Raw genomic sequence first — 27,198 nt, forward strand, 5'->3', positions numbered from 1 at the left:
AGGCGGGCGCTGATTGGCCCCGCTCTGTCCCCGCACGGAGAGGGATCCGCGCCGCGCCGGGGCCGGTCCGGGGCCGGTCCCGCCATGGAGGAGCCGGGCTGCGGGGCGCAGTTCCGCGCCGCCGTGCAGGTGATCCAGGGGCTGCCGCGGAGTGGTGAGTACGGGCCGGGACCGGGGCCGGCAGCCGCGGCGCCGGCGGCTCCGCTGACCGTGTCCCGCAGGTGCGTACCGGCCCTCCTACGAGGAGATGCTGCGCTTCTACAGCTACTACAAGCAGGCGACGGCGGGGTGCTGCCAGGGCCCGCGGCCCGGCTTCTGGGACCCCATCGGCCGCTACAAGTGGTAAGAGCGGGGGGCCCGGTTCCGCTCCGGTGCGGGTGCGGTTCCCCCGGCCCCGCTGACGGCCGCCGGCCCCGCAGGGATGCCTGGCACAGCCTGGGCAGCATGTCCAAGGAGGAGGCGATGGCCGCGTACGTGGCGGAGATGAAGAAGGTGGCCCAGAAGGTAACGGGGCGGGCGGCGGGGCCGGGCCGGGCGCTGCGCGGTGCCCGTGCCCAGCCGCGGCCCTCCGCAGGTCATTGACACCGTGCCCATGGACGAGACCACGGAGGAGATGTTCCGCTACTTCGAGCCGCTCTACGAGGTGATCCACGACATGCCGCGGCCCCCCGAGTCCTTCTTCAAGAACAAAGGGGGTGAGTGGGGGGTGTCCAGCGCATCTCTGCCCGTGTGGTGCCCTCCTGGCACAGCGCTCCTGCTGTCCCGGTGCACCGGCACCGAGTCCCGGGCATCCCCAGGGCCCGTCCTGCTGCTGCTCCCTGCGGGGCCCGGGGTGGACTCACCACGTCCCCCCGACCCTGCCAGCATCCCTCTGTGTGACACAGGGGTCCCTCTGTGTGACATAGGGGTCCCTTTGCATGACACATTCTGGGCTTTGTCCCCTTGAAGCTTGGAGGCGAGAATTTGAGCAGTTCTCGGTGCTGTCCCTGTGTCAGGGGCAGGGGTCAGGCTGTGCTTCCCCTCGGCGCTGTCCCTGTGTCAGGGGCAGGGGTCAGGCTGTGCTTCCCCTCGGCGCTGTCCCTGTGTCAGGGGCAGGGGTCAGGCTGTGCTTCCCCTCAGCACTGGCCCGCTCCGGGCAGGGCTCCGGCTCAGCTGCCGTAAACATCTGGACAGGCCGGCCAGCTCCTGCGTGGAGGGCATGTGGAGAAACAGGGCTGGAGAAATGGGATTATTTGGACCGGTCTGTGCTAGAGGAGAATCCTTCCCAGCCTTTCCATGCCGCTGGCTGTGGCCTTGTGGCAGGAGGGGGCTGTGGATCTGTCCCAGCCCCAGTGCAGGGCTGTCCTGGGTGCGTCTGACTGGTGAGGAGCACCCAGGGGACCGAGGGGGTTGAAAAAGCACCACCAGCAGATCAGCCCAGCAGCACAGCGGCTTCCAGGGCTCATTCACAGCGGGTGTGTGATCTGTCAGTGCTTTGGGAGAGCCCTGGCAAACAGACTTGCTCCTGAGGTCTGTCCCGTGCCTGTCACCCCCTGCTTTCAGCAGGGATGCCACAGCCAGTTGTCAGTAAGGCTCGGCCCCAGGGCGGCCGCTGGTGGCTGGAACTGAGGTACAAAGCACTGAGCTCAGAAGGTGTTGAGTCATTTGTGTTAAAGGTTCCCAAGCCCGCCTTCAGACACTGCAGTCGCAGCTTTGGTTGCTCTTGACCGGAGCAGAAAGGGGATTTCAGAGTGTGGAGTGTGGCAAGTGCCTCCAACAGCTTTTGGGCACAGAGCTGGGAGTCCGGGAGCTTTGGTTTTGTTTATTTACAAAGACAACACGTTATAAAGTGGCACTTGGAACCCAAATCGTGGGTGATTCCAGGTCCCAGCAGGTCTCCAGTGAGTGTTGCTTTCACCAGAGTTTTGTGAACATGGCTGGCTGGAGCCAGGTCTGTCCTGGTGCTGTGTGAGGTGACAGGAGCCTGCCTGTACCCACCACTCTGCGGGTCACTGCACACCCTGAGGAGGGTTTGGGAATGGGGTGGATGAGGGCAGCCCTGGCACTACCCCCGTGCGGGGTGCAGCTGCCCTTGTCCCTACAGTGTCCCCTGTGATGCTGATGGCAGGTTAGGGACAGCAGAGAGGTGCAGGCAAGGAGCAGCAGGGCAGCATTGCCACACTCCTGCCTGCCCAGGAGCAGGGAGCAAAGTCCTGGGGCTGCTGGAAATGTGGCTGGGATTAACCCTGCGGGCTCTGCAGGGCAGTGGGGAGGGCTGGGCCCCGTCAGGCCTCCTCAGGGTGCTGCTGTCCCAGGTCCTCAGGGTGCTGCTGTCCCAGGTCCTCGGGGTGCTGCTGCCCCATGTCCTCAGGGTGCTGCTGCCCCAGGTCCTCGGGGTGCTGCTGCCCCATGTCCTCAGGGTGCTGCTGCCCCAGGTCCTCAGGGTGCTGCTGTCCCAGGTCCTCGGGGTGCTGCTGCCCCAGGTCCTCGGGGTGCTGCTGCCCCAGGTCCTCAGGGTGCTGCTGCCAACACAAGGCTCTTCCAGCCAGTGCTCTTGCACTGGGTTCTTTGTGACCGTGGGTGTGCCAAGGGCTGTGGGCACTGCCAGGGGACAGGATGTCACTGTCACTGTCACTCACCAGTGCCAATCCCTCTGCCTGCTGCCACAGGGGCTCGGGGACAGGGGCGCCCCAGCCTCCCCTGGGTGAGCCAGGTGGTCTGCACAGGGTGAACCCACGTGAGTTCACATGGATTCCCGGGCTGTCAGCAAACAAAGCTGCCTCCTCTCCTCTCCTCCCCTGCCTGCTGCTGGTACCTCCAGAGGCTGCTGGTCGCTGGCGGGTCCCTGACACCTGCGTGTCCCCCAGCTGTGCTGGCAGGGCAGCACAACCACAGGGAGCCAGCCCTGCAAGGACAGCACGACTCTCACCCCCAGACTGACCCTGCTGTGTCTCTTCCCTCTGTGCAGAGCACCGGGGGCAGCCGGAGGGCCCCAGCCAGGATGGCTCAGCCAGCACAGAGAGCCCCACAGACACCGTGCCTGGGGAGCAGCAGGACGGGCAGCGCGTGCCAGGTTGGTGTCCCTGGTGTGGCCAGCACCTGGCAGAGACCCATGGAGCAGGCGCTGGGGCTGGGGCTCCATCCACCCACGGGACTGTTGGCTTCAGGCACCTCTGCTGCAGCCCTGCCGGTGTTCCAGGCACTGCCCATGGCACGGGGCTGTTTGTGGGTCCAGCTCTCACTGGGGTAACCCTGGACATGAGGGGTTGGCTCTGCCTCGTTCCTGCCTGTGCAAAGGGGCCTAACTCTCCTAAACTGTGGGGGAAAGGGGAGGATGTTGCTTCATGGACTGGGAAAATACCACCCCGGAAGGTCCATGATCCACGAGAGGATGTTCTCCCTTGGCTCAAGCCACATTTGCTGCTTCCTGGGCACTGGGATTCACAGTGCCAAGCCCTGGCCCTCCCTGGTGACACCTCAGCCATGGCTTTTCTCTCACAGCCCCTCGTACAGTCACCCCCTGCCATCCTGTGCCCCCCTCGAGGGGCCCCTGGCTGTGCCCTGGGGTGAGCAGGGTGCTGCAGGGAGGTTCCTCCTCCCAGTGTTGCTCCAGCCTTCCCCCAGGAGCAAATATGGTCACAGAACGAGCACCGGTGTCCCAGCCGTGCCAGCCTCGGGTGCCGGGGCTGGCAGTGCCCAGGGAGCTGGGCAGTTTCCCTGCCTGTGCCACTGCTGCCCCAGGGGCCGTGGGTATTGTGCCAATGGGACACCGTGGGTGGCAGAAGGGGGAATTCAGTGCTTGGATTCATGGCCACGGTCTGGGCCATGTTAACAGAGCTGCTTCCATGCCAGCAGTGCCTCAGTTTCCCTCTCCTGCCTTGCCCTGGGACTGCACATCCCCTGTTCCACCTGCTGCCCTCCGGACACAGCCAGGCGCCCCTGCCCTGCCCGGGGCTCAGCCCTGTGCTTCCCTTCCAGGAGCTGGGCTGGCTCCTGCCCCTGAGGCACTCGAGGGCAGCCAGGTGATGAGTGACTCTGAGGGGGACACGTTCTGTGACACCCTGGAGCAGATGGAGCCTGAGAAGGTAATGGAGGAGGCGCTGCAGGCTTTGCCATCCCTGCCCTGCCTGTGCTGCACGGCACCACCAGCCTGGGAGCCTCACAAAACCTACAGGGACACCCTCCTGCACCTCTCTGTGCTTCGTGTCACTGCTGGAGCCTGGTCCCTGTCACACAGGGGATGCTGAAGAGCCTCCCCAGCACCCCCATTCCTGTGGTGCAGCTCGGTGGGGCTCTGGGGCTGTTGGGGCTGGGCAAGGCCAGCAGCTCCACATGGTGCCACAGCCTGGATTGTTCCCCTGCCACTTCTCCCTGCTGCCATGGGCCACATTTGGCACTTGAGGTGCCATGGTGAGGCCTGGTGGATCTGGTGGAAGGAGGGAGGAAGGCCCCCCCTTTTGCCATCTCAAGTCTGGGCACCTCACTCCCCTCAGGGGTCACCTCCCAAGCCAGGTGCTGGCTGGTGTTACCACTGGGATCCAGCTTCACTCAGTCCCACACACCCTCCACCCCCAAAATGCCAGCACAAGGCAGAGAAGGACTCCACTGCTGCCCTGGCATCCCCCTCCCTGCCCTGGGAGGGGAGTGGGGGACTCAGGGCCCTTCTCTCCCATCTCCTAGGCCGGGCAGGTGCGGGGGCTCACCCCAAACAGGCTCCAGGCTGGGGCTGAGCCCCCGGTGCCCCGCAGTGCTGGGCAGGGCGAGCGGGGTGAAGGCAGAAGAGCCGAGGGGAGCAGCAGCAGCACGGACCTCACAGCCCTGGGCTCTGAGAGAGGTGGGTGCAGAACTTGTCCCTGCGCTCCTTCCTGCTGCTGCCCCACCTCCCATGGGCTGGGCTGGGCCATGGGGGTGGGCAGCCCCCACCACCCCCAGAGGACTGAGCTTGGCTCCAGAACCTGCAGGTCATCAGTAGCTGAAGAAAGTCACAAGTGTCGTCTCTGCATCCCTTGGTCCCCAAGCAGTTCAGTGGTTTTAGTCCTCCAGGACACAGCCTGCCCTTTGCCCATTTCGTGCAGTGGTACTAATTTGCCTAAATTTGGAGGATGCTCTGCTGGCTGCTCAGCAGCTGGCAGGAGTGCAGGTCCCTGGCTCCCCGTGCCCAGCTCCTGCCCCTGGTCCAACACATCAGCGGTGCCTTTGGGTGTGGGTGGTGCCAGGGGTGAGCTCTGCCCAGGAGGGCAGGGAGTGCACCTGGGCCTTGGGGACAGCAGTGACACTCACCCGATGCCACCCACCACTGCTGCAGGTATCTGGGGACCAGCAGGCCTCAAGCTGTGCCACTGCAGGGAGGAGCCTCCTGGCACCCTCTGTGCTGTCCTGAGACGTACCGGGCTGCCCTGGGGTGGCATTGCCACCCACCCCCGTGGGACTGGTGCCGTTGCCTCACCTGGCACAGCCCACGTGTCTCACCCTTTCCCCTGTTACTGTTCCTTTCCCAGCTGCTTGGCATTGGCAGTGAACTGGTCCCGAGGCCGATGAGGCCGGGCTGGGCTGTGCCCAGGGGCTGGCAGTGAGTCCCTGCCTGTGCCCCACTCACAGCCTGGATTGTCCAGGTGTTTGCCAGGCTGCTTTGGGGCCTTTGTTGGGCCTGGGGGAGGGCCGGGAGGAGCTGACCTGGCCCTGGGTGTCCTGCCTGGTGGTGGCACCTTAACCAGGTGTCACAAGGTGGCCCACATGCACCACAGCACCCCCACCCTGTTGGTGGGCTGGCCACCCACCCACTGCCACCACCACGGCACTGGAGGGACGCAGTGGTGCATGGCCCTAGGGACAACTTGGGGACTGCTGGGGCTGCCAGGCTGGGCTGGGAGTGGGTGTGGCATGGGCAGCCCATGGCAGGTGCCCTGTGGAAGCTGCTGCTCACCCGTGGGTGACAGCACGGTGTGGGCAGTGCCAGCCCCGGGGCTCCTCGGGCGGTGCTCAGCCCTGCTGCCACTCGTGTGCCTGTCCCTGTGCCCGCAGATGTCCAGCTGGCCGGGGGGGACCCCGAGAGCACCCCGGAGCTGGCCCCGGGGCTGGCGGTGGAGCTGGAGGCCCACGTGGCCAGCACAGTGCGAGCACTGCAGGAGGAGCTGTGGCGAGTGCAGGAGCGGCTGAGCCGGCTGGAGATGCTCGGCGCTGCCCAGGTACGGGCTGGGGGCAAGGCTGGGACAGCAGGGCTCAGCTCCAGGCCCTGGGACAGGGCTGGCCCAGGTGTGGGGACCCTCACGGTGGTTGGTGGCACGTCCTGGCAGAGCCGAGGCTGGTGCTGCCCTATCTGGCGCATGGTGCAGACAGGGAGCTGCTGCCCCTCGCTGCCATTGCCTCTCTCATTCCCAGTGCTCCCCTCGTTCCCACTACTCCCCTCATCCCCGCTGCTCCCCTCATTCCTGCTGCTGCCCTTGTTCCCACTGTTCCCCTCGTTCCTGCTGCCCCTGGGGTCCCGGCCCGCCTGCACCATTTGCATCCCTCACAAGAGCCCTGCACAGGTCCTCCAGGCCATCCCCTCCTTCTCACAGGGCCTGGAAGGGGGGTACCAGCCCCACCTGCACCCCAAACCCTCTCCTGTCTTGCAGGAGGACACAGCTGGGACAGACCCCGGCCTGGCACCTGCTCCACAGGTGAGTTGGGGTGGAGGAAGCTCTGCAGGGTGGCCCTGCTGTTCCCCTGCCCATCTAACAGCCCACCAGGGACTGGGGACACAGGGAGCTGGGGGAGGTCAGGGAAGGGACCCTCAATGGGGGAAGAGGTCACATCGATGGGGACACGGCCCCAGGGATGGCGGTGGGATGCATGATCTCCAGAGGAGGAGGGATGTGACCAGAACCACAGGGCAGTGGTGGTGGTTCCATTCAGCAGAGGGCTGAGGGGGTGTTTGGTGACATGGGTGACACCTTTGTCCCCTTTGTCCCCATCGCCAGGCGATGTCCCCACGGCACCTGGCTGTGTCCCCGCGCACGCTGCTCTTCCTGGCCACCTGGCCCTTCGTCACCCAGTGGCTGCTGCGCCTCTGGCAGGGCAGGAAGAGGTGACCACCGCGTCCCCGCCGCCACTGCCGCCCCTCCTTGCCCATCCCGCTTCGCACGAGCCGGGGAAGCGCCACGGAGCCACGCGGGGATCGCCTCACCAGCCACGGGGCTCTGCGGGCCGGGCCCCCGGGCACCGGCACCCACACGCAGGACCAGGAGCGGGGCTGGCACCGCCCGCACGGAGCCCGGGCGGCCGCCCCGCCGCTGCCACGCACAGACGGACCAGGCCCGGCCACCGGGGTCACGGCGTGCTGGGACATCACCGAACCTGCCTCAATTAAAGTCGCCTTTTTGGTTCAGCGCCGCTGCCTGTGCCCTGCCAGGGGAGGGGACCGCGGCCAAGCGCTCCGGCCTGGCCACCTGCACCGCCTGTCCCAGCCCGGTCACCTCCCGTGGCCGGAGGGGCGCGGTGGGCCGCGGTGGCCCACCGTGCAGGGGGTTCGGCTCCCGGCCCGTCCCACGCCCACCCTGAGGGTCCCCTCGTGTGAGGGGGTGGCGGTGCCCCCTGTGCCACCCGTGCCAGCGCCACCCCCACCCTGTTCCGGAGGCGGCGGTGGGGAAGCCCCGGGAGCTCTCGGGTGGGGGAGGGAGCAGCTGGGGGCTCCCGGGACCTCCCTGGCCCGGGGTCCAGCGGTGCCATCCGGGGGTCCCCGGTGGCCGCTCCCCCGGGCTGGGGAAGCTCTGTCGGTGTGGGGGCTGGGCAGGGCAGGGTTCCCCCCGCTGGTGACACAGCGGTGACACAGAACCCCCCCTCCTGTACCCGGCCCGGCCGTGAGGCTCAGGGTCCCACAGGGACCTGTTCCCCCCTCAGACACAGAGCCCCAGTAGCGCCCCCAGGGCCGCCCCCCGGGCCGCCCATGGCTCCCCCCAGCCGTGTGTCCCCATGGCTTGTGTCCCTCAGCGGGGCCCCCCAAACCCCCCCCAGGCCCCCCAAGGCCGCGAGGCCCCCCCGCCCCCTAACGTGGGGCCCGAGGGAGGACATCGTCACCGTGAGTGGGGGTGGCAGGACCAGGAATCGGACCAGAACTGGGATCGGCACAAGGCCCAGGACCTCCCCATCCCCCTCCTTCCCCCTCCCCCCGCACCCCCCCAAGCTTCGGGAGCGCAGCCCCGCACCGCCCCTGCAAAAAGGGCCGCGGCGCCTTTAAGAAAGATCTTCTTTCCGCTTCGGTTTGTTTACATCTCCCTCCGCCAACTGCAGACCGTCGCACCCACACAGCGCGGGATCCTTCCGCTCGCCCCCTTCCCCCCGGGCCCGCGCACCCCCGGAGCCCCTCTGGGCGCCCCCACAGCCCGGCCCGGGCCGGCAAGGCCCCGTACAGCGCCCCGGGTCCCGGGACCGCAGCACCGCCGGCGGCGCCTCCGCCGCGCGGGGACTCTTTTCGGACCGTGCCACAGGTCCGCCGTGGGGGGGGAGGCGCGCACGCTGCCCTCGGCGCAGGCCTGAAGGTCGCGGGGCGCGCGCGGCCCCGCGCACGGGGACTCCCCCGCCGCGTGGTACGGCCCGGTCCCGCCCTCGCCCCTTCGCGATTGGTGGCGCCGCACATGAGTGATGTCCATCCTGGCCAATGGCAGCCAGTTCCTGCAACGGCCAGGGGCGTGTCCCGGAGGACGGGCCCGCCCCTCGCGCCCGCCGATTGGCCGCGAGGCGGCACCGCCCGCGCGCGCGGGGCTGTGGTGGCGGCGCGGGGCGCGAGGCGGGGGCGGGTCCCGACGCGCGGCGGGGCGGGGCGCACAGGGCGCCTGCGCGGCGTGGGGCGGGGCGCGCGCGGGTATAAATTGGGCGGCGGCGGCCGAGGAGAGGCAGTCGGGAGCGGGCGGCGGCGGGCGCTGGTTGGGGTGTGGGGGGAGATCGCGGCGGCGGCGGCGGCGGCGCGTGCAGTGCGCGCGGGGAGGCGGGCCCGGCGGCGTTAAACCCCCCCCCCCTCCCCCGGGCCATGTCCCGGGCGGCCTGAGCGGGGCCGGCCCCATGCGGTGCCGGTAGCGCCCGTCAGCGAGCGTAGCCCAGCGCAGCGCTATGGCCGACGCGGCGCCCGCTGAACCGGGGCCGGAGCCCCAGTGCGAACCGGAGCTTAGCTCCGAGCCCGAGGCGCGGCCGGAGCCGCAGTCTGAGCCCGAGCCGCAGCCCGAGCGCGGAGAGGCGCCGGCGGAGGACGGCGATGCCGGGCGGCTGCCGCCCCCCGGGGCGGAGGCGGCGGCGGCGGGCGGCGCCGAGGGGCGGCCGCCGGCGGGTGGAGCGGGGCGTCCCGGCCTGGGCCCACGGTACCGGGCCGTGGGACGCACCGAGGAGTGGCCGGTGAAGAAGAAGCACCGTCGGCGGCCGTCGAAGAAGAAGCGGCGTTGGAAGCCGTACTCGAAGCTGAGCTGGGAGGAGAAGCAGCAGTTCGACGAGCGGCAGAGCCTCCGCGCCTCCCGGCTGCGGGCGGAGATGTTCGCCAAGGGGCAGCCGGTGGCTCCCTACAACACCACGCAGTTCCTCATGGAGGACCATGACCAGGAGGAGCCCGACCTGAAAACCGGGCTGTACCCACGGCGAGCGGCAGCCAAGTCGGACGACACGAGTGAGGAGGATTTCCTGGACGACGCGGCGGACGAGGACGGGGGCAGCGACGGGATGGGGGGCGACGGCAGCGAGTTTCTGCAGAGGGACTTCTCGGAGACGTACGAGCGGTACCATGTGGAGAGCCTGCAGAACATGAGCAAGCAGGAGCTGGTGAAGGAGTACCTGGAGCTGGAGAAGTGCCTGTCGCGCATGGAGGAGGAGAACAACCGGCTGAGGATGGAGAGCAAAAAAGCCGGGGGGGAGGCGGCGGACCCGGCGCGGGTGCAGGCGCTGGAGCGGGAGGTGGACAGGCTGCGAGCTGAGAACCTGCGGCTGCTGAGGGAGCAGGAGCTGCCCCGGCAGGAAAAGGGCCCCTGCAAGCCGGGGGAGTGACACTGGGCAGGGGGGCGCGGGGGGGTTTTTACAGTGCTGGGTGGAACATTCGGTCCTTGTACAGAGTCGCCGCGGACCCTTTTTATGGGCTAAACTGCAGCTCGGGGGGACGAGGGCTCCCCCTTTTTTAGGTGGCTGTCACGGGGCGAGGGGGGGGGTTGATGTATTGGTGATATCTGGTTTATGGTTTGGGTTTGGTTTTTTTTGGTTGGGTTTTTTTTTTGTTTTGTTTTGGGGTTTGTTTTTTTTTTTTTTTTTTCTGTGTCTAAACCAAAAAAAATTTTTAAAAATCCCCAGGAAAGCTGTAAATTGGCCAAAACTGACTATAAAAATATAGAGGTCTAATAAATTTAATTACTTGTAAATGTAATAGTTTTGGTGTGATTTCTGGAAAATAATCAGAATGGCATTCCACTAGGGAATACATCCTGAATTATTTTCATCGTGTTGAAATTGTTTCATTAAAGTTAGTTGTAATTCCCTGCTTAACCCTTTTTGTTATTATTTTCCCCATTTGTTTATAATTTTAACTCTGCTTAATGAGCTGAAATAGTTAAAACTACGTGGAAAGGGGGTAAAATGGTGTGTGATGGACACAGAGGGCACCTCTGAGGTAGGAGTAGCCTCAAGTCTGTCTTGTTTGCCTAAGGCTCACTTAAACTTGACTCTTGTTTCCCTGCAGCTCTGTAGGAATCCAGGTCATTAACTGAAATCTGGGCAAAAACTGCCTAAAAGAAATCGACTTCAAGCTACAAGTGAGAGGAAAAACCTTAAAGTTCTGGAGCAGCCCAAGGAAAAGTTTTGGTAGTCAGCACTTGGCCTCCGAAATGGCTGACGAGGGAGTAGGGGAAGGCGATAGCTCAACCTCCCTCCTGCTGCACCTGAGAGGGGGAGGAGGAGGGAAAAGCAGGAGCAGCTCCGGGCGCTGGAGCTTTTTGGGGGGGGGGGGGGGGGGGGGGGCGAACAGGTAGATGAAGGGGTGAAGCAGGGGAGGGGCTGGGGCCGAGTGCAGGAGTTGGAGGTGATGAAAGCTGTACCTGGCGAGGCAGGAGCTGGGGCTGAGGCAGGGAGCCGGGGTGGGCCTGGGCAGCTGCCCGCAGGAATGGGGGGAATCGGGCTTCTACACAAACCCCGAGGGCGCGGGGGAGGGGAGGAGGGACAGGGCTGTGCCAGAGGTGCCAGCGCAGGGCGGTGGGATCAGATCGGGGCAAAGCGGCAGCGCGGAGGGGCTGGGAGGGTCCCACCAGGTTTAACCCCAGCCTGGCCAAACCCCTGCTGCTGCTCCACGGGGCGAAACCCGCCTTTATCAGGGAACAGCGTTCGGGGGGATGGGGGCAGAGGGCAGGGGCGTCACCAGCCCAGGTGAGATGGTGCAAAACCGGCGGCTAAAGAGGCCGAGGGAGCCGCTGGAGAGGCGATCACACCGATTTTGTCCCCCCCGCCCCCAGCTCTGGGGCACCGGCGGGGGGAAGGAAACGAGCCAGGGCCACTTGCTCAAGAGCCCGGGAGCCAGCGGCTCCTTCCCTGTGCCATGACATCACCGCAGCGCCGGGGGAGGGGGGCGAGGATCCTGCGGGATCCTGCGGGCTGGGATGGGGCCGAGCCATTCCCACAACAGGCGTTTTCTCCCGGGGCAGGACGCGTGGCCCGTGGCACCGACGGGGGTCCCTCGCGATCCCAGCTCTGTGAAAGGCTGCTGCCGGTACCTGGTTCGTGGGGAAACCTTGATCCAAAGCAATATTCTCGGTCAGGTTTTGCCCTCATCCACTTAAACCACACCTGGCAGGTTCAAATCTCTGGAATAAATGTTTTCTCTGCAAATGCTTTAAAAAATACAACTTAAGAAAACCCCCCAAACAACTAAAAGGACCATAATAATTAACTCTCCGATCTGCTCTGCCCCCACCAACTTCTGCTTTATTCCGTGCTGTTTAACGACTCCTCCTAGGAACCAGGGTATCGTGATTCCAAGGGCTCACTGCAGCTCCTGTGCCCAAACCGCCTGCAGGCACTGACCAGTGACAGTCAGGGACCTTTGAAGCCTCCGAGTGGATCAGTAATGGACGGGGCAGCTCATCCGTGCTCCTACCTGGCCGGGGGGAGAGCTCTCCATCCCAAGCCTTCCCAGGAGCTCTGGAGCAGAGGTGCTGACTGGAGCTCACCTGTGAGCATGGAGCCCGGGGCAGCAGGGATCAGCACAGCTCGGCTTGGGACAAAGAGGCTGCAGCCATGGAATGGTTTAGGTTGGATGTGACCTTAAAGACCACCCAGTGCTAACCTCTGCCACAGTGGGCAGGCCCTGGCACAGGACCCCGAGAAGCTGTGGCTGCCCCTGGATCCCTGGAAGTGTCCAAGGTCAGGTTGGATGGGGTTTGGAGCAACTTGGAGCACCTGGTGCTGCTGCCATGGCAGGGGGTGGAATAAGATGGAGTTTTTAGGGTCTTCTCCCTCACAAACCATTCTGTGGTTCTGTGACAGGGATGCCACTAGGCCAGGCAGGAATCACATCCCCAGAGGTCCCTGGCTGTGGGAGGGCATCAACCACACTGGATTTGGGGCACTTGGAAACACAGAGCATTGGGAGACCCTCTGGCAAAGGGCTTTCCCAGCTCCTCCCCTCTCAAGGGTTTTGTTTACAGAGGAAAGGGCTGAAATTCTGTCCTGGGGAGATGCACAAATTACAGCACCAACACAAAAAATGGAGACTGTTCCATCCCATGTGCAGGAATGGCATTTCTCCTTGGGCAGATGCAATGCAGGGACAGAGCAATTCCCTGGAAACACTGCAAATCCAAGGAGGAAGTGTCCGTTAATGCCACAACCTTGGTGTGAGCCAAGCCCCAAATCCTGCCCTGTGACACAGCAGCCCCTGGGAGTCACTCCTGGTGCTCCTTCCCTGGCACTCCGGGCCTGAGCCCGGTAAATCCAGTGGCTCCCTGATCCCAAGCCAGGGTTCGAGGCAGGGACACGGCTCTGGCAGCCCCAGAATGCCCTGCCACCGCTTCACCTGCACTACCTGCACTCCCCTTCGCTGGCTTCACCTTCCCAGGATAAGCTCACAAAGCCGCTGGGAATTTCCTGGTGACTCTGGGTCACACAAGTGGCATTTTGGTGAAACGAGAGGAGGATCTGCAGCTGGTGGGGCCGTCACCAAAAACCTGGAGCTCTAGGTGCATCTGCAACAGAACAAACCCTGGCTGGGAGCTCCAGCCCCGCGGGATTGCTCCCCTTCTGCTCCTCACAAACTCTGGAGCACCTGGGCAGGTGCAAAACTCACAGCTCAAACCAAGTGTGTCCCTCATCAGTTTGACAAAATCAGCTTGAAATTGCATTTTTAGCTGTCACAAGCATTTGAAGAGACACAGAGTAAACCTCCCAGCCCTGCAAATGCAGGTGGGATATAAAAATATCATGGGATCACAGAATGGATGGGGTTGGAGGAACCTTAAAGACCGGTTCCATCCCACTGTCATGGGCAGGGACACCTTCCACTGTCCCATGTTGCTCCAAGCCCTGTCCAGCTTGGCCTTGGACACTGCCAGGGATGGGGCAGCCACCACCTTTCCATACGAAGCTTTGGAATTCAGGGCTTGCTAAAGCAACATTCCCGGAGTCACAACGATAAATAGATTTTTTAAAAAAAAAACACCTCACCAAGTGCCTAAATGTTAAATAATCTGATTTTAACTGACTGACCTACGTCTGACAGCACAATCTGCACTAAGAGTAGAAGCCTCCCAAATCTCCGTGTTTTAAACCTAAACCCAGCCCCACAAATACCAGGGGATGAGCTGGTGTTATCGGCCTTTGCCGAGGCAAGAACGGGGCTGGGAATTGGAGCTCTGCTGAGGAGCCCTAGGGAGGCTGTGTCAGCTCAATCCCTCCCCACTTCCAAACCAAAAAGCCATTTTATAGTTTTTAAAGAGCCATATTTTGACTTTGCACGGGGAAAACAACGCTGCAGGTGCCTCCCCAGCCCCGGAGGGGGCATGGCTCCCTCCGAGCCCGGGCTCGCTCGGGTTTGTTACCGCCAGAGAAGTTCCCCCGGGCCCTGGCAACAGCCGAACGCTTTTGTTTTTGAGTCTCCGAGCTCCCCGGCGGGGAGGCCATGTTAGCTGAGATCCACTGGATCCGGCCGGGATCCCTCCGGGAACCCCGCGGGGTTCGGCTCAAATGTGTGAAACAAAGGATTAAGTGCCAGGGATTCTTTTCCCCCACCCAAAACGCAGTGTGAGGGAGCTGAGGGACGGGACACCGGCAGATCCAGCCTTCCAGACGTGCTGCCCAACCCCGGCTTCCATAAAAACAGCGCTGTTCCTCCCCTCCCTGCTCACGGGGGTCAGGCACGGCCAGCCCCGCACGAGATCGCACTGCGGCTGTCGACAAACGTTAAAACACCGTTTAACGCTAATTTTGATAGAAAAACAGCCCCAGCCCCCGCCCGCAGGTGCAGCCGGAGCCCTCCGGGCCGGGCCGGGCTCCTCCGCCCCAGCGGCTCAGACCCCGGGGAGGCCGCGCAGCTCCATGAGGCGCCTGGCAGCGCTGAGGTCCGGTCCCGGAGCGCTGACGGGGAAGCGTCCGGTGGCGCCGCGGCACCGCTCCCCCATTAGAGCCAGCGGGAGGCCCCAAGCTTACGCTCGCGGGACAGAGCCCCGGCCGGGCCGCCCCGCGCTGCCGGCTCGGGGCCGCGGAGGGAACTCCACGAAGGGAGTAGGCCCGGCCCGGCCCCTCACACACAAAATGGCGGCGGCGGCACCGCTCCCGCTCCGCCCGCCCGGCCGCCATAGCCGCCGTCCCGGCTCCGCCGCTCTCCCGCCAATCAGAACCCGCCGTACCTCTGCGTGACGGCGCGGCGGAGCCAATGGAAATGCGAATCGCAGCGGAAAGGGCGGTGCGTGTTTCCAGCGCGAGGCATTGTGGGGGTTGTAGTCCACCATACGCAATGCGCAGGTGGGGCCGGGGCGGTTGCGGACTCGCCGCCCCAGGACGCCCCGCGGCCTCACGTGACGGGCGCTGTATCACGGCGGTGGGCGCAGGAACCGGGCCGGGCCGCGGGGGCGGAACTGCGCGTACCGCGGCCTCTCGCAGGCCCTGATGTGACCGGGGGGCCTTGCAGGGCCCGGAGTCCCCGGAGCCCCTCGGCGGGGCGGGCAGGGCCCGTGGGGCTCCGGGAGGAGGGTTTTGGCGGCGATGGCGACACCGAAAGCCGGCTCTGAGGGCTGCTCGGCCGGGGCGGCCCAGGGGCCGAGGCCTTGCTGAGGCGGCCCGGGCGCGGGCGGGGGACGCTCCAGGGAGGGGCCTGGATCCCCAGCCCCTAAGGGGAATGTTGGCCTCCAAACTGGGGTGTTCTGCTCCAAATGCCTGGCCCAGGAAGGGGGTGCCCGGCTCTAGGCCAGGCTTTCTCTTCAGCCATCTGGTATTTAACTCCCTAATGCCTCTGTCCTTCTCCAGAACCGTTCCCGGGCAGCAGCAGCCGCAGATCAGGACCGCAAGTGGCACAGATCACAATTAGATAGATCACAACCAGCAGACACGTGTCCCCTCAGCACGCTGGGAGCTCAGTGTGCTCAGGGGGTGACAGTTCTCCCCCCAAATCACCCGTCTGCCCAAATCCAGCTCTGCTGAGGGCTTCTCGCAGGCTCATCGGGGCTCCATCTCAGATCTCAAGGAGAGGAGTGACTCAAAGGGCAACGTCCATGAGCTTTCCCAAGGGTTTCATGAGGATTTTTCCCCACTGGTAGCGCTCCTTGCTGACTGAGCCCTGTGGGGTGTGGACGAGGTTCAGTCAGCAGGAATTTTAAGGCAATAATGTGTCCTTGGGAGATCGGGACACATAAAAGGCAAAAAAAAGGGATTACATTTTACAAATAAAAGGAAAAAAATTACAAAAAAAACCTAAAAAAAAAAAAAAAAACAACAAAACCCCCCCAAAAACACAAAAACAAACAAACAAAAAAAACCCCACAAACAGAAACATAAAACCACAAACAAACCAAATCAAACAAACAAAAAAAACACCTCAAAGCAAAAAACTCCTCACTACAAACCTAAAAAGTCTCTCCCTTCAAAGTCAGGCATCTTGAACTCCCATTTTCTGGAGGAGGCTGGGCCCAGGCCCTGTCCCTGTGTGATTTTTGGGAAGAACAGTTCAGGGAATGAGGCTGAGCAGCCACTTGAAGCATTTGGAATTAAGTGCTGATGTTATGAAAAGACAAAGAGATTTGTTGGGTTTTGTTGTTGTTGTTGTTGTTTTTCTGGGCTGCTTTGTTGTTTTTCTGGGCTGTTTTTCTGGGCTGCCAGTCATAACATTTCCTCCCCATTATGTTATTTTAATGAGTGGGGGTTAATTGTGCCAGACATTTTCCAGCCACAGCGTTGGTGTTGGATACGACCTGGCTGTTCCTAAGTGGGAAAGGGGATGGGGAGGTGTAAAATGGGCCAAATCTTGGGAATTGGGTGGGGAGGAAGGGGACAAATCCCCTTCCCCCTGGACTGTCCCAGTATGACCAGTAGTTAGGGGGACAGAACCCTTTTTGCAGAGCTTGGGGGACTGGTGATGTTGGTGCCACATCCCAGGAAAGCAGCAAGCGGCTTTCAGGCTTCACCCTGGCATGGGACCAGGTGCCCCCAGCCCCTGGGAACTGTCCCTGTCCCCACAGGCCCAGGATGGGGGCATTGGCCCTGGCACAGCCCCTCCAGAGGGTTTGTCCCTGTTCCTCACTTTGGTCTGTTGGGATCTTCCCAGGAGCCAGGAGGGAGGCAGAGCCAGGTGCTCTGAGGTGCTTCAGGGACATGGGGGTTCCTCCTGGCACCCTCTGAGCTCTCAGATGTTCTCCCTGTGCTGAACCCATTTTGGGGGGATTTCTGCATCAGGAGCTGTGACATCAGCACTCAAGGCCACATCAGTCCCCAGCTACTGCAGGTGGCGTTTGACCCCCGGCGTGTCCCATTTCCTGGGGTTTTGTGCTGTCAGAGGAACAGAGCCTGATGCCCTCCTCAGCCATGGGATCCCCTGCCTGCTCCTGCCCTTCCCTGCCTGCTGCTGGCCGAAGCAGAGCACAAGGGGAGCACGGAAGGGTTTAGAGGAGCCAGGAGCAGCCTGGGGTGCTGATAACCCCCACACCTCCAGGCGTTGGACTTATCTCTGAGCCCAGCTCTGGCCACTCTGTCACTCCCCTGCAGCGCCTTTGGCCACAGTGAGGCTCTCTGAGGTGCCACGGACCATTATTTGTCACCCCCTGGGGTTGTTGGCAGGATCCAGAGGCAGTCCCACTCCCCAGGGTGCTTCCTGGCCGTGGGAGCACTGTCAAGGAGGAACAGGTCCAAGGTCCTGAGGCTGCCTGGAGGAGCTGGATCAGCCAACCCCATGCAGGAACAGGCTGATTCCTGGGCTGGTACCAGAGATACTGTGGTTTATAGATCCAGATTGATTTATTTCCATGTATTTGGGTCTTTTCCAGCCACATTTTAGCTCCTCCACACCCTGGTGTGTCTGGCTGACCACAACCAGCCCCGACTGCCACCCCTGGCTCCTCCCACCCCTCATGGCATCCCAAAGCCAGGGTGCCAAAATCCTTTCCACATTCTCAGGAATGATTTTGGGGCAATGGATGTTTGCACAGCCCTGATCCTGCAGAATGGGGTTTGACCCCAGCACCCACCATCCCAACACCCAGCTCCCCAGCACTGAGCTCCTAGCACCCACATCCCAGATCCCCAGCTCCCCGCATCCTGCATCCATCTCCCAATGTTTCCAGTGCTCCCAGCACCATCTCCCAGTGCTTCCAGTGCTCCCAGCACCATCTCCCAATGTTTCCAGTGCTCCCAGCACCATCTCCCAGTGCTTCCAGTGCTCCTAGCACCCAGCTCTCCACACCTATCTCCCAACGGAACACGGGCCGTGCCCCCTGGGTTAACAGAGAGCAGGGACTGTGTCCCAGCATCCATCTTCCAGCGCTCCCAGCACCAAATTCCCAGTGCACCCAGCTCTCCACACCCATCTCCCAGTGCTCCCAGTTCCAGCACCTATCTCCCAGTGCTTCCAGCGCCCAGCTCCCAGAACTCTGCACTCATCTCCCACTGCTCCCAGTGCTCCCATCTCCCAGCACTCCCAGCATCCAGCTCCCAACGCTCCCAGTGCTCCAGTGTCCCCTATGTTCCCAGTGCCCCCAATGCTCCCAGTGGATTCCAGTGCTCCCAGTGGCCCCAGTGCTCCCAGTGCCCCCAATCTTCCCAGTGCCCCCTATGTTCCCAGTGTTCCCAGTGCTCCCAGTGCTCCCAGTCCCCGGCCGCTTCCTCCGCCCGCGAGCCCCGCGGGGCGCCAGAGCCGGACACGTGTGCCCCCATTGGCCCCGCCCACTGCACCCAATTAGGGCATGGCCACGCCCACCTCATGCGCAAATCGCCGGCCTCGCCCAACCCGGAAGCCCCGTTCCGGAAATCCCCGCCCCGTGTCGTAGCCCCGCCCCCAGCGCGTGCGCGGCCGGCCCCGCCCACCCCGGCCCCCGCGGCTGTTGGCCCCGCCCCCCGTGTCCCCCCCATGTCCCCCGGGTGTCCCCTCCCGTCCCCCCGGTCCCTCTCTGTGTCTCCGTGTCCCCTGGGTGTCCCCGGACCTTCACGGGTCCCTGTGCCTCCATCCGTGGTGGCCCTGGCTCCCCCGTGGCTGGTGTCCCTCTGTCTCTGGAGTCCTGTCCCCATGACCTCTGTGTTCCCCGTGTTCCTCCGTTGTCCCCTGTCCTCCCCATGTCTTCTGCACTCCCCCGTCTGCTCCATGACCGCTGTGGGCCCCTGTGGCTCCCATGTCCCCCATCCCCAGTGTCCCCTTCCTGTGCCCCTGGTCCTGAGAACCCCCCTGTGTCCCCATGTCCATGCTGTCCCCTGTCCTCTTGTCCTTCATGTGCTCCCATGTTCTCCGTGTGCCACTGTGTTCCCTGTGCCTCCTAAGTCCTCAGTGCCCTCCATGTCCCCGTGTCACCCGTGTCCCACACACGTCTGGCACATGTGCTGAGTCTTCCTTGCCAGGGAAATGAGGAACAGGGGCCGTGTCCCCTGGGATAACAGAGAGCAGGGGCTGTGTCCCCCTGAGGTCATCGAGCCCTTCCCTCAGGCACAAGGGAATCAAGGACGGAGGGACACCCAGGACCCATTGCCGTGACCCTGTCCCCCCATGCTGTCACTCAGCACCAAGGTCCACAGCGGAGCCCTGCGGTGCCACCGTTTATTGTAGGACCTACAAAAAAGCCGAGGCAGCTGAATCTGCACAGAGGGTCCTGACTCAGCCCAAAGGGGGGGGCAGGGGGGCTGCACGGGCAGTTGGGGTGAACCAGGGGGGTCTGGTGGGCACGCCATGGGCAGCACGAGCATATTTGGGATTGGGGGAGTCACCTGGGAATCCCATCCTGGCTGTGCCAGAGGATCCCCCAGGCAGATGGGGACGACTTGATTCCCAAAGCAGGAACACATAGCTGCCTGGGTGCCACCACTAATGATCAGTTCATTAGATTAATTACTTTTATAAGGCACAAGGAGAGGGTGTCCATGGTGTAAGGCACCGCTGAACATTTCAGATGGGCCATCTTCCCAAATCCGAAAGCAAAGGTGTGGGACAGGGCCGGGTCAGCGGCCAGTAAATGAAGTGCTGCCGGTAACGAGACAAACCCAAAGCACGGATTGATCTGCTCGTCGATCCTTGCACCAGCAGCCAGCTTTCCCCGCTGTTGGTGTCCCATGGATGTGATGCTGCGTGCAGAGGGAACGCGGCTCTCGAGGGATTCACCCTCCAGCCGAGTGCTCGATCCCGGCACATCCCGCAGGGACGCGGGTGCTGCCAGCCCTCCACAGACCCCCTCGCCTCAAATCTTTGTCCCTTCCCGGCTTTTTGCTGCTCCTTTTTCCGCCGTCCCCAGGAGCAGCGTCAGGCCGACACTGACATCCAGCGGCTGCCGGGCTCGCTCGCATTCCGGGGCTGTCTCCTCTCCGTGTGCCGGAGCTCGGCCCGGCCTGGTCCTGCCCCGCACAGGCACCGAGCGCCGCGGGGGCCGCACGGTGCCCGCGGCTGCGCTCCGGGATGCACCCAGCCGTGCTCCATCGCCTGTCCCCAGCCGGGCCACCCCCGTGTCCTACCCTGTCCCCGGCAGTCGATATCCCAGCGGGGTCGAGCCGGGCGCTAGCGGCACCGCCGAGCCGGAGCATCCGCGCATCTCCGGGAGCCGGGGGGACCCTGCCCGCGGCATCCCCGGCACCCCCGGCCCTGCCCCGCCGCTGGCAAGGGCGCGGTGACAAAGGCACAGCGAGGTCGTGGTGACCCCGCCATTGCCCTGGGGACATTTGTCCCCTACTCCGTGCCGGAGACCGTGGACTTTGTGCCGAGCCTGGGAGCGGCACTGGGACGCGTCTGGCGGCGCTGGCGCGGCCCCAAATCTCCCCGAGACCTGGCTCCGGACCGCAGGTAACCCCAGGTGACACCCCCTGTGCCCGGCTGCGGTGCCACCGGGCTGCCCAGGCACCGCGGGTCTCTGTGCGGTACCACTGCCTGATCCCCGGCTCTGGAGTCAGCTCCGGGAGGAAATCACGGTGTTCTTCCCATTTTAAATCTGGGCAAACCGGGAAAATGGCAGCACCGGGCGCCAGAGCAGCTACACGCTCCTGCTTAGGGGGATAAAAGTCGGGAAAAACATTTTTCCTCCAAACTACCTGCTTTGGAGGCCCGGAGGAGTTTTGCAACTCCCCATTCACCCCGCTTCCCTGCAGCCGGGGCCGGGCTCTCCCGGGAAGCCGAAGCCCAGGGCTTGTGCTGGGGAGAGCGATGGCTCCGCCGGGATATCGGCTGCAGGTGGAGCAGGGGGGGCAGGTGTGGGTGCTCACCCCCCCTGCAGGAACCCACCCATGGGTGGGACGGAGGCGGGGGTTGGCCGGGGCTGGGTCGACTGCGGATTTAACCCGTGACCGGCCTGAGATTCTGTGTAGGGGCTGGGAGGGGAGAGTAGGGGGTCTGTGCTGTGTAATGAGGTGTGTCAGGTCTCTGCAGCCCCCCTACCCTGGGTTCCTGTGCCTGAGCTCTCTGTGTTGTCAACCTGTGGCCCTGCACGGTGCTAAACAGGGTGTTAGGTCATGATCTGGGGACAGCTCGTGGATGGTGGGGGTTGTTTATCCCCCAGGTCCGGAAGCGCTCTGCTGGGAAGGAAAGGGAGGGGAGAGCCAGGGCTGTTCCCAGCACTGGAGTGGGAGGGATGCTCCCAGCTGAACCCCGAGACATCCCCACATGTGTGGTCTTCAACCTCCAGCATCACCCCTTCCCTCCCTCCCCAGTTCCCCGGTGGCTCTGCAGTGACTGGGAGAGGTCAGGGACCTGCAGGTGGCCTGGGACAGGAGGGACTGGACAGTGACAGGTCAGTACCGTGGCTCTCGGGTTGGGGTTTGGGTGCTGTTGCCTGACGCCCTTGGGTGGCACTGTCTGTCCTCCCAGCCTTTCTGGGGCAGAGCATGGAGGGGACATGTAAGGAAGCAGCTCCTTTGCCCTACAAGTGCGGTTTTCCTGGGGATTTCCTGGCTGATGTAAGACAGTGCATGGGAAAAACCTTGCCTTGGAGCCTGAGGCACTCCTGGGAAGGGGTTGTGCCCATCCAAAAAGGGTCCTTGCTTTAAAATCTGGCTTGGTCCCCATGGGTCCATCAAGAGGGACCCCTCGGGGTGGGGTGGGGAGTGTGGGTGCTGGTGGAGTGATGCTGGTGGTGTTCTGTGGCAGGGAGAAGGTGCAGAGCCCCTGGGAGCAGCTGGAGCAGAGACAGAGCCATCACCTGCCCCAGCACCCCTGTCCCAGAGCCTGGGGGACACATCCAGCACCTGTCCTGACTGTGCCAGCACCTGTGAGGAGCCGGTGGCACCGCCATGTCTCAGGCAGGAGGTACAGCAGAGCCCTGGCTCTGTCCTCAGGGAGGCACAGGGACCCCAGGAATGGTGTGACCCCTATCCATCCCCCCTATCAGCACCAATCTCCATCCTATTCTGGCCCCATTTCTCTTGGATTTTTGATCCTAAAAGCACCTTTCACCCCAAACCTGACTTGCAGAGTGCTGGACTGCCCCAGGAGCTCCTGTCCCCATATTCTCCCCCTGTGCCATCCACACTATGTGGGGAGGGTGGTTGGTCCCAGATGGAACATGGGGGACACAGAAATTAGCACTGCAGGGGAAGACAGGCCCCTGGTCCCCAAAGCATGGGGGGTCCCTGCATGGCCCACCTTAATCTATCCCCCAGGAGCTGAGGAGGCCTTTGAACACCGTGACGTGGTCATCAACAGCCAGGCCAAAGTTTCGGATGTGTACACACAGCTGGAGAAGCTGGGGGAGTAAGTGAGGGTCCCGTGTCCCCCCACCTGGGGATGGTCCCTGGCTGTCCATGTGCAGCCCTGCTGGATACAGGCGGGTGGTGGTGGCTCCTCCATCCCTCCTCCTCCCTCTGTCCCAGGGGGAAATTTGGCACGGTGTACAGGCTGCAGGAAAAGGCCACGGGCAAAATCCGAGCTGGGAAATATTTCCGGACACGCACAGCGAAGGAGAAGGAGACGGCTCGGGCCGAGGTGGAGCTGATGAACCTCCTGCATCACCCACGCCTCGTGCAGTGCCTCGACGCCTTCCAGGGCCCTGCCGAGCTGGTGATGGTGATGGAGTAGTGAGTGGGAGACACTCAGGTTTGGGGGTGGTGGGGCAGTGCTGGGCTCAGCACTGAAGGTGGGGAGGGGTCCCTGTGCTGTGGGGTGTGGGATGGATGGGGAGCCTGGTGACTCTGGATGGTGAGATCCTCCCAGGGTGCTGAGTCTGGGTTCTCTGGTGGGGCTTCCCCTCCTGGGGGCTGGTAGATCCCAAAGGGGTCCCTAGCAGCTTTTTCCCCCCCGTGTGGCAGGTGGGGAGGGGTCCCTGTGCCATGGGGTGCTGGTGTGGGATGGATGGGGAACCTGCAGCTCCCGGAGGGTGGAGAGATGCTCCCAGAGCTCTGGGTCTGCCTTCCCTTCCTCTGGGCTGGCGAGGCCCCAGAGGGTCCCCAGCCCCTCGTTGTCACAGCGTGGCAGGTGGGGAGCTCTTTGAGCGCATCGTGGATGATGACTTTGAGCACACGGAGCCCAGCAGTGCCCAGTACGTGAGGCAGATCCTGGAGGGGCTGCAGTTCATGCACAGCAGGGCCATCGTCCACCTCGACCTCAAACCCGAGAACATCGTCTGCGTCAGCCCCGGCAGCCACTGGATCAAGATCATCGACTTTGGCTTGGCACGGAAGCTGGGTGAGCAAGAAGAGGCTCCTGGGGGGCCAGGGCAGGGACTGTCCCTGTCGCGGGGACAGGATCTGGCCTGGCACATCAGTGAGGAGCTCGGTGTCCTCCTGCCTGGGACACCAAAACCACGGCCCCTCCTGATAATCATTCGATGCTCTGGGGAAAGCTGTGTGTCCCCCGTCCTGCTGCTGAGGTGGACACCCCTGTTGGATCATACCCTACTCTGGGTCAGAAAATCCATTCCCCACAGCCCCCAAGGCCCCTGTGCCTGTGGGTGTTTGGCACACAGAGATGCTCTAGGAGGGCACCAAGACCTGCAATTGGAGGGTGGCAGCTCCACCTGGGCACAGGGGCTCATCCACCTGGGGTGTGTTGGTGTGTCCTGTCCCAGACACCTGTCCCAGGGCAATCCCAGCTGGACACCTGCCCCAGGGAGATCCCAACCGGCCTCTTGCATCCTCTCTGCAGCTCCAGACGCCCCTGTGAAGGTGTTGCATGGCACCCCTGAATTCATGGCTCCAGAAGTGGTCGCCTTTGAGCCCGTGAGCTTCTCCACAGACATGTGGAGTGTTGGTGTCATCTGCTACATCCTGTGAGTGCCCTCCTGGGCAGGGCAGGCTGGGCTGGAGGGGGCTGAGCTGTCACTGATGCTCTGGGGTCACCTCTTCAGGCTGAGTGGGGAGTCACCCTTCCAGGGGGACACCGACATGGAGACGCTGAGCAATGTCACAGCCGCCCAGTGGGACTTCGAGGAGGAGACCTTCTCGGAGATCTCCCAGCAAGCCAAGGACTTCATCAGCCAACTGCTGCAGAAGGACCCCCGGTAGGGCCTGGGGGTGGCTGTGGGGTGCTCAGCTGCAGCTGGGCTGGATTTTGGAGTGCTGAGGGGTGGGCAGGGGAAAACTCTGCCTGTTTGGAGTGCTGAGGGGTGGGCAGGGGAGAGCTCTGCCTGTTTGGTGGAGAGGACACTCCAGATGAGGGTCTGAGGGTGGAGCAGCCCCCCTGTGACCCCCTCTCTGTGCTGCAGCCGGCGGCTCCCCAGTGCAGGGGCTCTGCTGCACCCCTGGCTGCAGCAGCCCCAGCCCAGCAGCCCCAAGGTGCTGTCCAAGGAGAGGATCAGGCAGTTCCTGGCACGTCGGAAGTGGCAGGTACCTGGTGGTCCCCAGGGATGGTGGGGACATGGGGATGGGGATGGCTGAAGGGCTCAGTGCCCATTCTCTTCCCTCCAGAAAACAGGGAAAGCCCTGCTGGCGCTCAAGAGGCTGACCCTGCTGTCCCAGAGCCTGGAGGGGAAGGCAGCAGAGGCTCAGGATGAGGAAGGTGATGGACCCTGAGGCACCATTCCCAACCCCCCTCCCTCCAGCCCATGCTCTCTGCTTTGCCATCTCCACCTTGTGCTCCTGGGCAGCCTCCTCCTCTTTTTGCTCCACCCTGGGTGCCACTAAACACCCAGGCATGGCCCCACAGTGGCACTTCTGCTCCAAGTCCCCAGGTTCTTTCCATCCTCACCCTGTGGGCTGGTCTCTAACCCTGCCTTGGACGGGCTCATCCCTCTCTGTGTGACCCAGAGCTGATCCCCACGGGTGCCTCCTGCCCCTCTCTCCAGCACAGGGAGAGGCTGGATCCAGCCAGCTCCTCACCATTCCCTCTGCCCATCTCCTGCAGGCCTGGGCTGCAGCCTGCAGAAGGAACAGCCCTCTGGGGCTCTGCCCCAGCGAGGTCCCAGCCCCGCGGAGCTGCTGACAGACCGGGAGGAGAAGGAAAATGGTGGGAGCATTGCAGCCTCAGGGCAGTGACAACGTGGCCCTGTCACCCCCATCCTGGACCACCTAGAGATGGTGCCCCCTCCAGCAGCTCCCACAGTGACCTGGCCAGCCTGGGGCAGACCCAGACCCCCCTGTGGGTGAGCTCTGGGGTCCCACGGTGTCCCTGTGCTGCTGTCCCTGCAAGTAATCCAGGCACCTGCCACCAATAAAGCACTGACAATCTCTGCACTCCCTGTACTGCTCCTCTTTGCCCCAAACTCACTGGGAGAGTAGGAAAGGGCTGCTCAGGCTGTGCCCACCCTTTGGGAGCTGGGATCAGGCTCTTGCCCACCTGGGCCACCAGCCTTGTCCTCTCCAGGAGCGATGCTGGGCACAGCAGCCATGGGTATTCCTTGCTCAGAAGAGCATTCCTTCCTTTTCGGGGGGCTGGCATCGTGTCCTGAGCTGACAGGAGCCAGGATCAGCCTCAAGGCCTCTGGACTCTCCATTTCTGGGCCAACTCTGGTACCTGTAGGGCTGGAAACTGCTGTGGGACCTCCAGCCTCTGCCTGAGGAGGTGTCTGGGAGCCCTGGGGAAGAACAGCCCTGGGCACCAGGATGTGCTGGGGGTGCCCAGCTGGGACAGAGATTGGGCTGGGGGTCCTGCTGGGCACTGGGGTGACCATGAACCATCAGTGTGCCCTTGGTACAGGGTGGTGAACGGGGCCCTGCGCTGCAGGAGGGAGGGAGGGATCATCCCCAAATTCAGTGAGGCCACCCCTGCAGGACTGTGCTGTGTTCTGGGGGCCCCACTACAACAGTGACATGGACACACAGGGGACAGTTTGATGAAGGATGAGGTAAAAACTGGAGTTCCTCACCCACAAGGAATGTCTGGGAGAGCTGGGATTGTTTAGGGAAGAGAAGACTCAGAGGTATTCATCACCTCACATCAATACCTGAAGGGGGGATGAAACCAGGCTCTTCTCAGCTGTGCCCAAATCCATGGGCACCACCTGAAACACCATCTGAACCTCAGGAAAGCACTTTTTACTGCTGATGGAGCACTGGCACAGGTTGCCCAGGGAGATTGTGTACTCTTCATCATTGCAGATATTAAAAATCTGTCTAGGCACAGGCCTGGGGCCCGGCTGGAGCAGAGATGTGCACCAGGTGCCCTCCAGAGGCTCCTTGCAGCATTAACCACTGTGTGATTCCATGAAAATCTCCTGCTGACCGGGCTGGGGCTGCTCTGCTGGTGCCAGAGGCCGCCTGGAGCTGCCCTGGCTGAAGCAGCCCAGACCCTGCCCGGTGCCAGGGTCCAGCTGTGCCAAAGAATGCATGGCTTCGAGCCTTCCTCCTCCTCTTCCTGGAGCAGGGCTGAGGAGGAAACTTTTATTTTTATTAAACAGAACTGAATCCACCCACTCCATGGGGGGGACACATCTGAGAGCTCTGCCTGGGAGCCACTCACAGGACACAACTGGAAGGGACACCACCCCTGGGGGCTGCTGCTGGAGCAGTGGTGACAAATCTGTTTTGGACAGTTTGCTGAACCCCTCTGGAGGCTGGTGGCCATCACAGCAGGAGGATCTGCAGCAGGATTTGGCATTCTGCAGCCTCCAGAGATGAACGCCTTGGCTGGGGGCACCGTGGCTCTTCTCTGCTCTTCTCTGTGGGAGGGCTGTGTCACCTCCCTGTCCCCTCCTCGTGGGACAGACTCTCCAGCTGCCAGGGCTTTATCAGTGCCCAGGCCTGAGTTGAATTTCTGTGGCAGAAGCCTGTTCCTGTTAATAATGTCGTGGCTGATGGGCCCATCTGACCACGGGAAGCAGCAGAGCCCCGGGGGGTGGCAGATTGTCACATGCCCTGCCCAGGGCTCGGTGGTCTTATCTCTTGTTGGAAATGCAGGATGAAATTTAAGAAGGAACTTTATTTGGAAACCTGTGTATGGACCTGCTGCTGGAGAAGAGGGAGCCCTTTTGGAAATCCCCAATGTTCCCTGGGGAAAAGAAGGCTCGGGAGGAAATTTCCAGCTCTCCACAGGAGCGGGCAGCTGTGGAAGGTTGGGCTTTGCTCCCGGGGAATAGGGACAGGACAAGGGAAAAGGCCTCAGGTTGTGCCAGAGGAGTTTTAGATTGGATATTAGGGAAAATTACTTCCCCCAAAGGCTTGTCCAGCCCTGGCACAGCTGCCCAGGGCAGT

The 27,198-nt window shown here is 62.9% G+C and overlaps 3 protein-coding genes across 8 annotated transcripts; all 3 read left to right on the top strand.

Annotated features, from left to right (window-relative positions):
• On the top strand, positions 1–7,345 carry ACBD4 (acyl-CoA binding domain containing 4). 5 transcript variants are annotated; one of them, XM_063403930.1, is made up of 10 exons: positions 1–154; positions 222–342; positions 420–504; positions 575–695; positions 2,948–3,052; positions 3,832–4,064; positions 4,660–4,813; positions 6,001–6,164; positions 6,537–6,638; positions 6,939–7,345. In XM_063403930.1, the coding sequence occupies exons 1-10, from the start codon at positions 85–87 to the stop codon at positions 7,047–7,049; spliced, it is 1,266 nt and encodes a 421-aa protein (XP_063260000.1). In that variant the 5' UTR covers positions 1–84; the 3' UTR covers positions 7,050–7,345. The 5 variants fall into 5 exon arrangements, with proteins under 5 accessions (XP_063260000.1, XP_063260002.1, XP_063260004.1 ...); XM_063403932.1 differs by having other exon boundaries at positions 3,958–4,064; XM_063403931.1 differs by having other exon boundaries at positions 2–154; positions 6,594–6,638.
• A 1,544-nt stretch (positions 7,346–8,889) lies between these two features.
• On the top strand, positions 8,890–10,470 carry HEXIM1 (HEXIM P-TEFb complex subunit 1). The gene has a single exon (XM_063403968.1). The coding sequence runs from the start codon at positions 9,064–9,066 to the stop codon at positions 9,979–9,981; it is 918 nt and encodes a 305-aa protein (XP_063260038.1). The 5' UTR covers positions 8,890–9,063; the 3' UTR covers positions 9,982–10,470.
• Positions 10,471–19,306: 8,836 nt separating this feature from the next.
• LOC134553825 (myosin light chain kinase, smooth muscle-like) lies at positions 19,307–25,235 on the top strand. 2 transcript variants are annotated; one of them, XM_063403948.1, is made up of 11 exons: positions 19,307–20,428; positions 21,264–21,368; positions 21,725–21,883; positions 22,237–22,327; positions 22,447–22,650; positions 23,040–23,257; positions 23,717–23,840; positions 23,919–24,071; positions 24,276–24,396; positions 24,478–24,568; positions 24,914–25,235. In XM_063403948.1, exons 3-11 carry the CDS (start codon positions 21,868–21,870, stop codon positions 25,042–25,044), a joined length of 1,149 nt encoding a protein of 382 aa, XP_063260018.1. In that variant the 5' UTR covers positions 19,307–20,428; positions 21,264–21,368; positions 21,725–21,867; the 3' UTR covers positions 25,045–25,235. The 2 variants fall into 2 exon arrangements, with proteins under 2 accessions (XP_063260018.1, XP_063260017.1); XM_063403947.1 differs by having other exon boundaries at positions 21,289–21,368.
• The last annotated feature ends 1,963 nt before the right edge of the window (positions 25,236–27,198 follow it).

This window comes from Prinia subflava, chromosome 8 (genome assembly GCF_021018805.1).
Source record: "Prinia subflava isolate CZ2003 ecotype Zambia chromosome 8, Cam_Psub_1.2, whole genome shotgun sequence".
Taxonomy (NCBI): domain Eukaryota; kingdom Metazoa; phylum Chordata; class Aves; order Passeriformes; family Cisticolidae; genus Prinia; species Prinia subflava.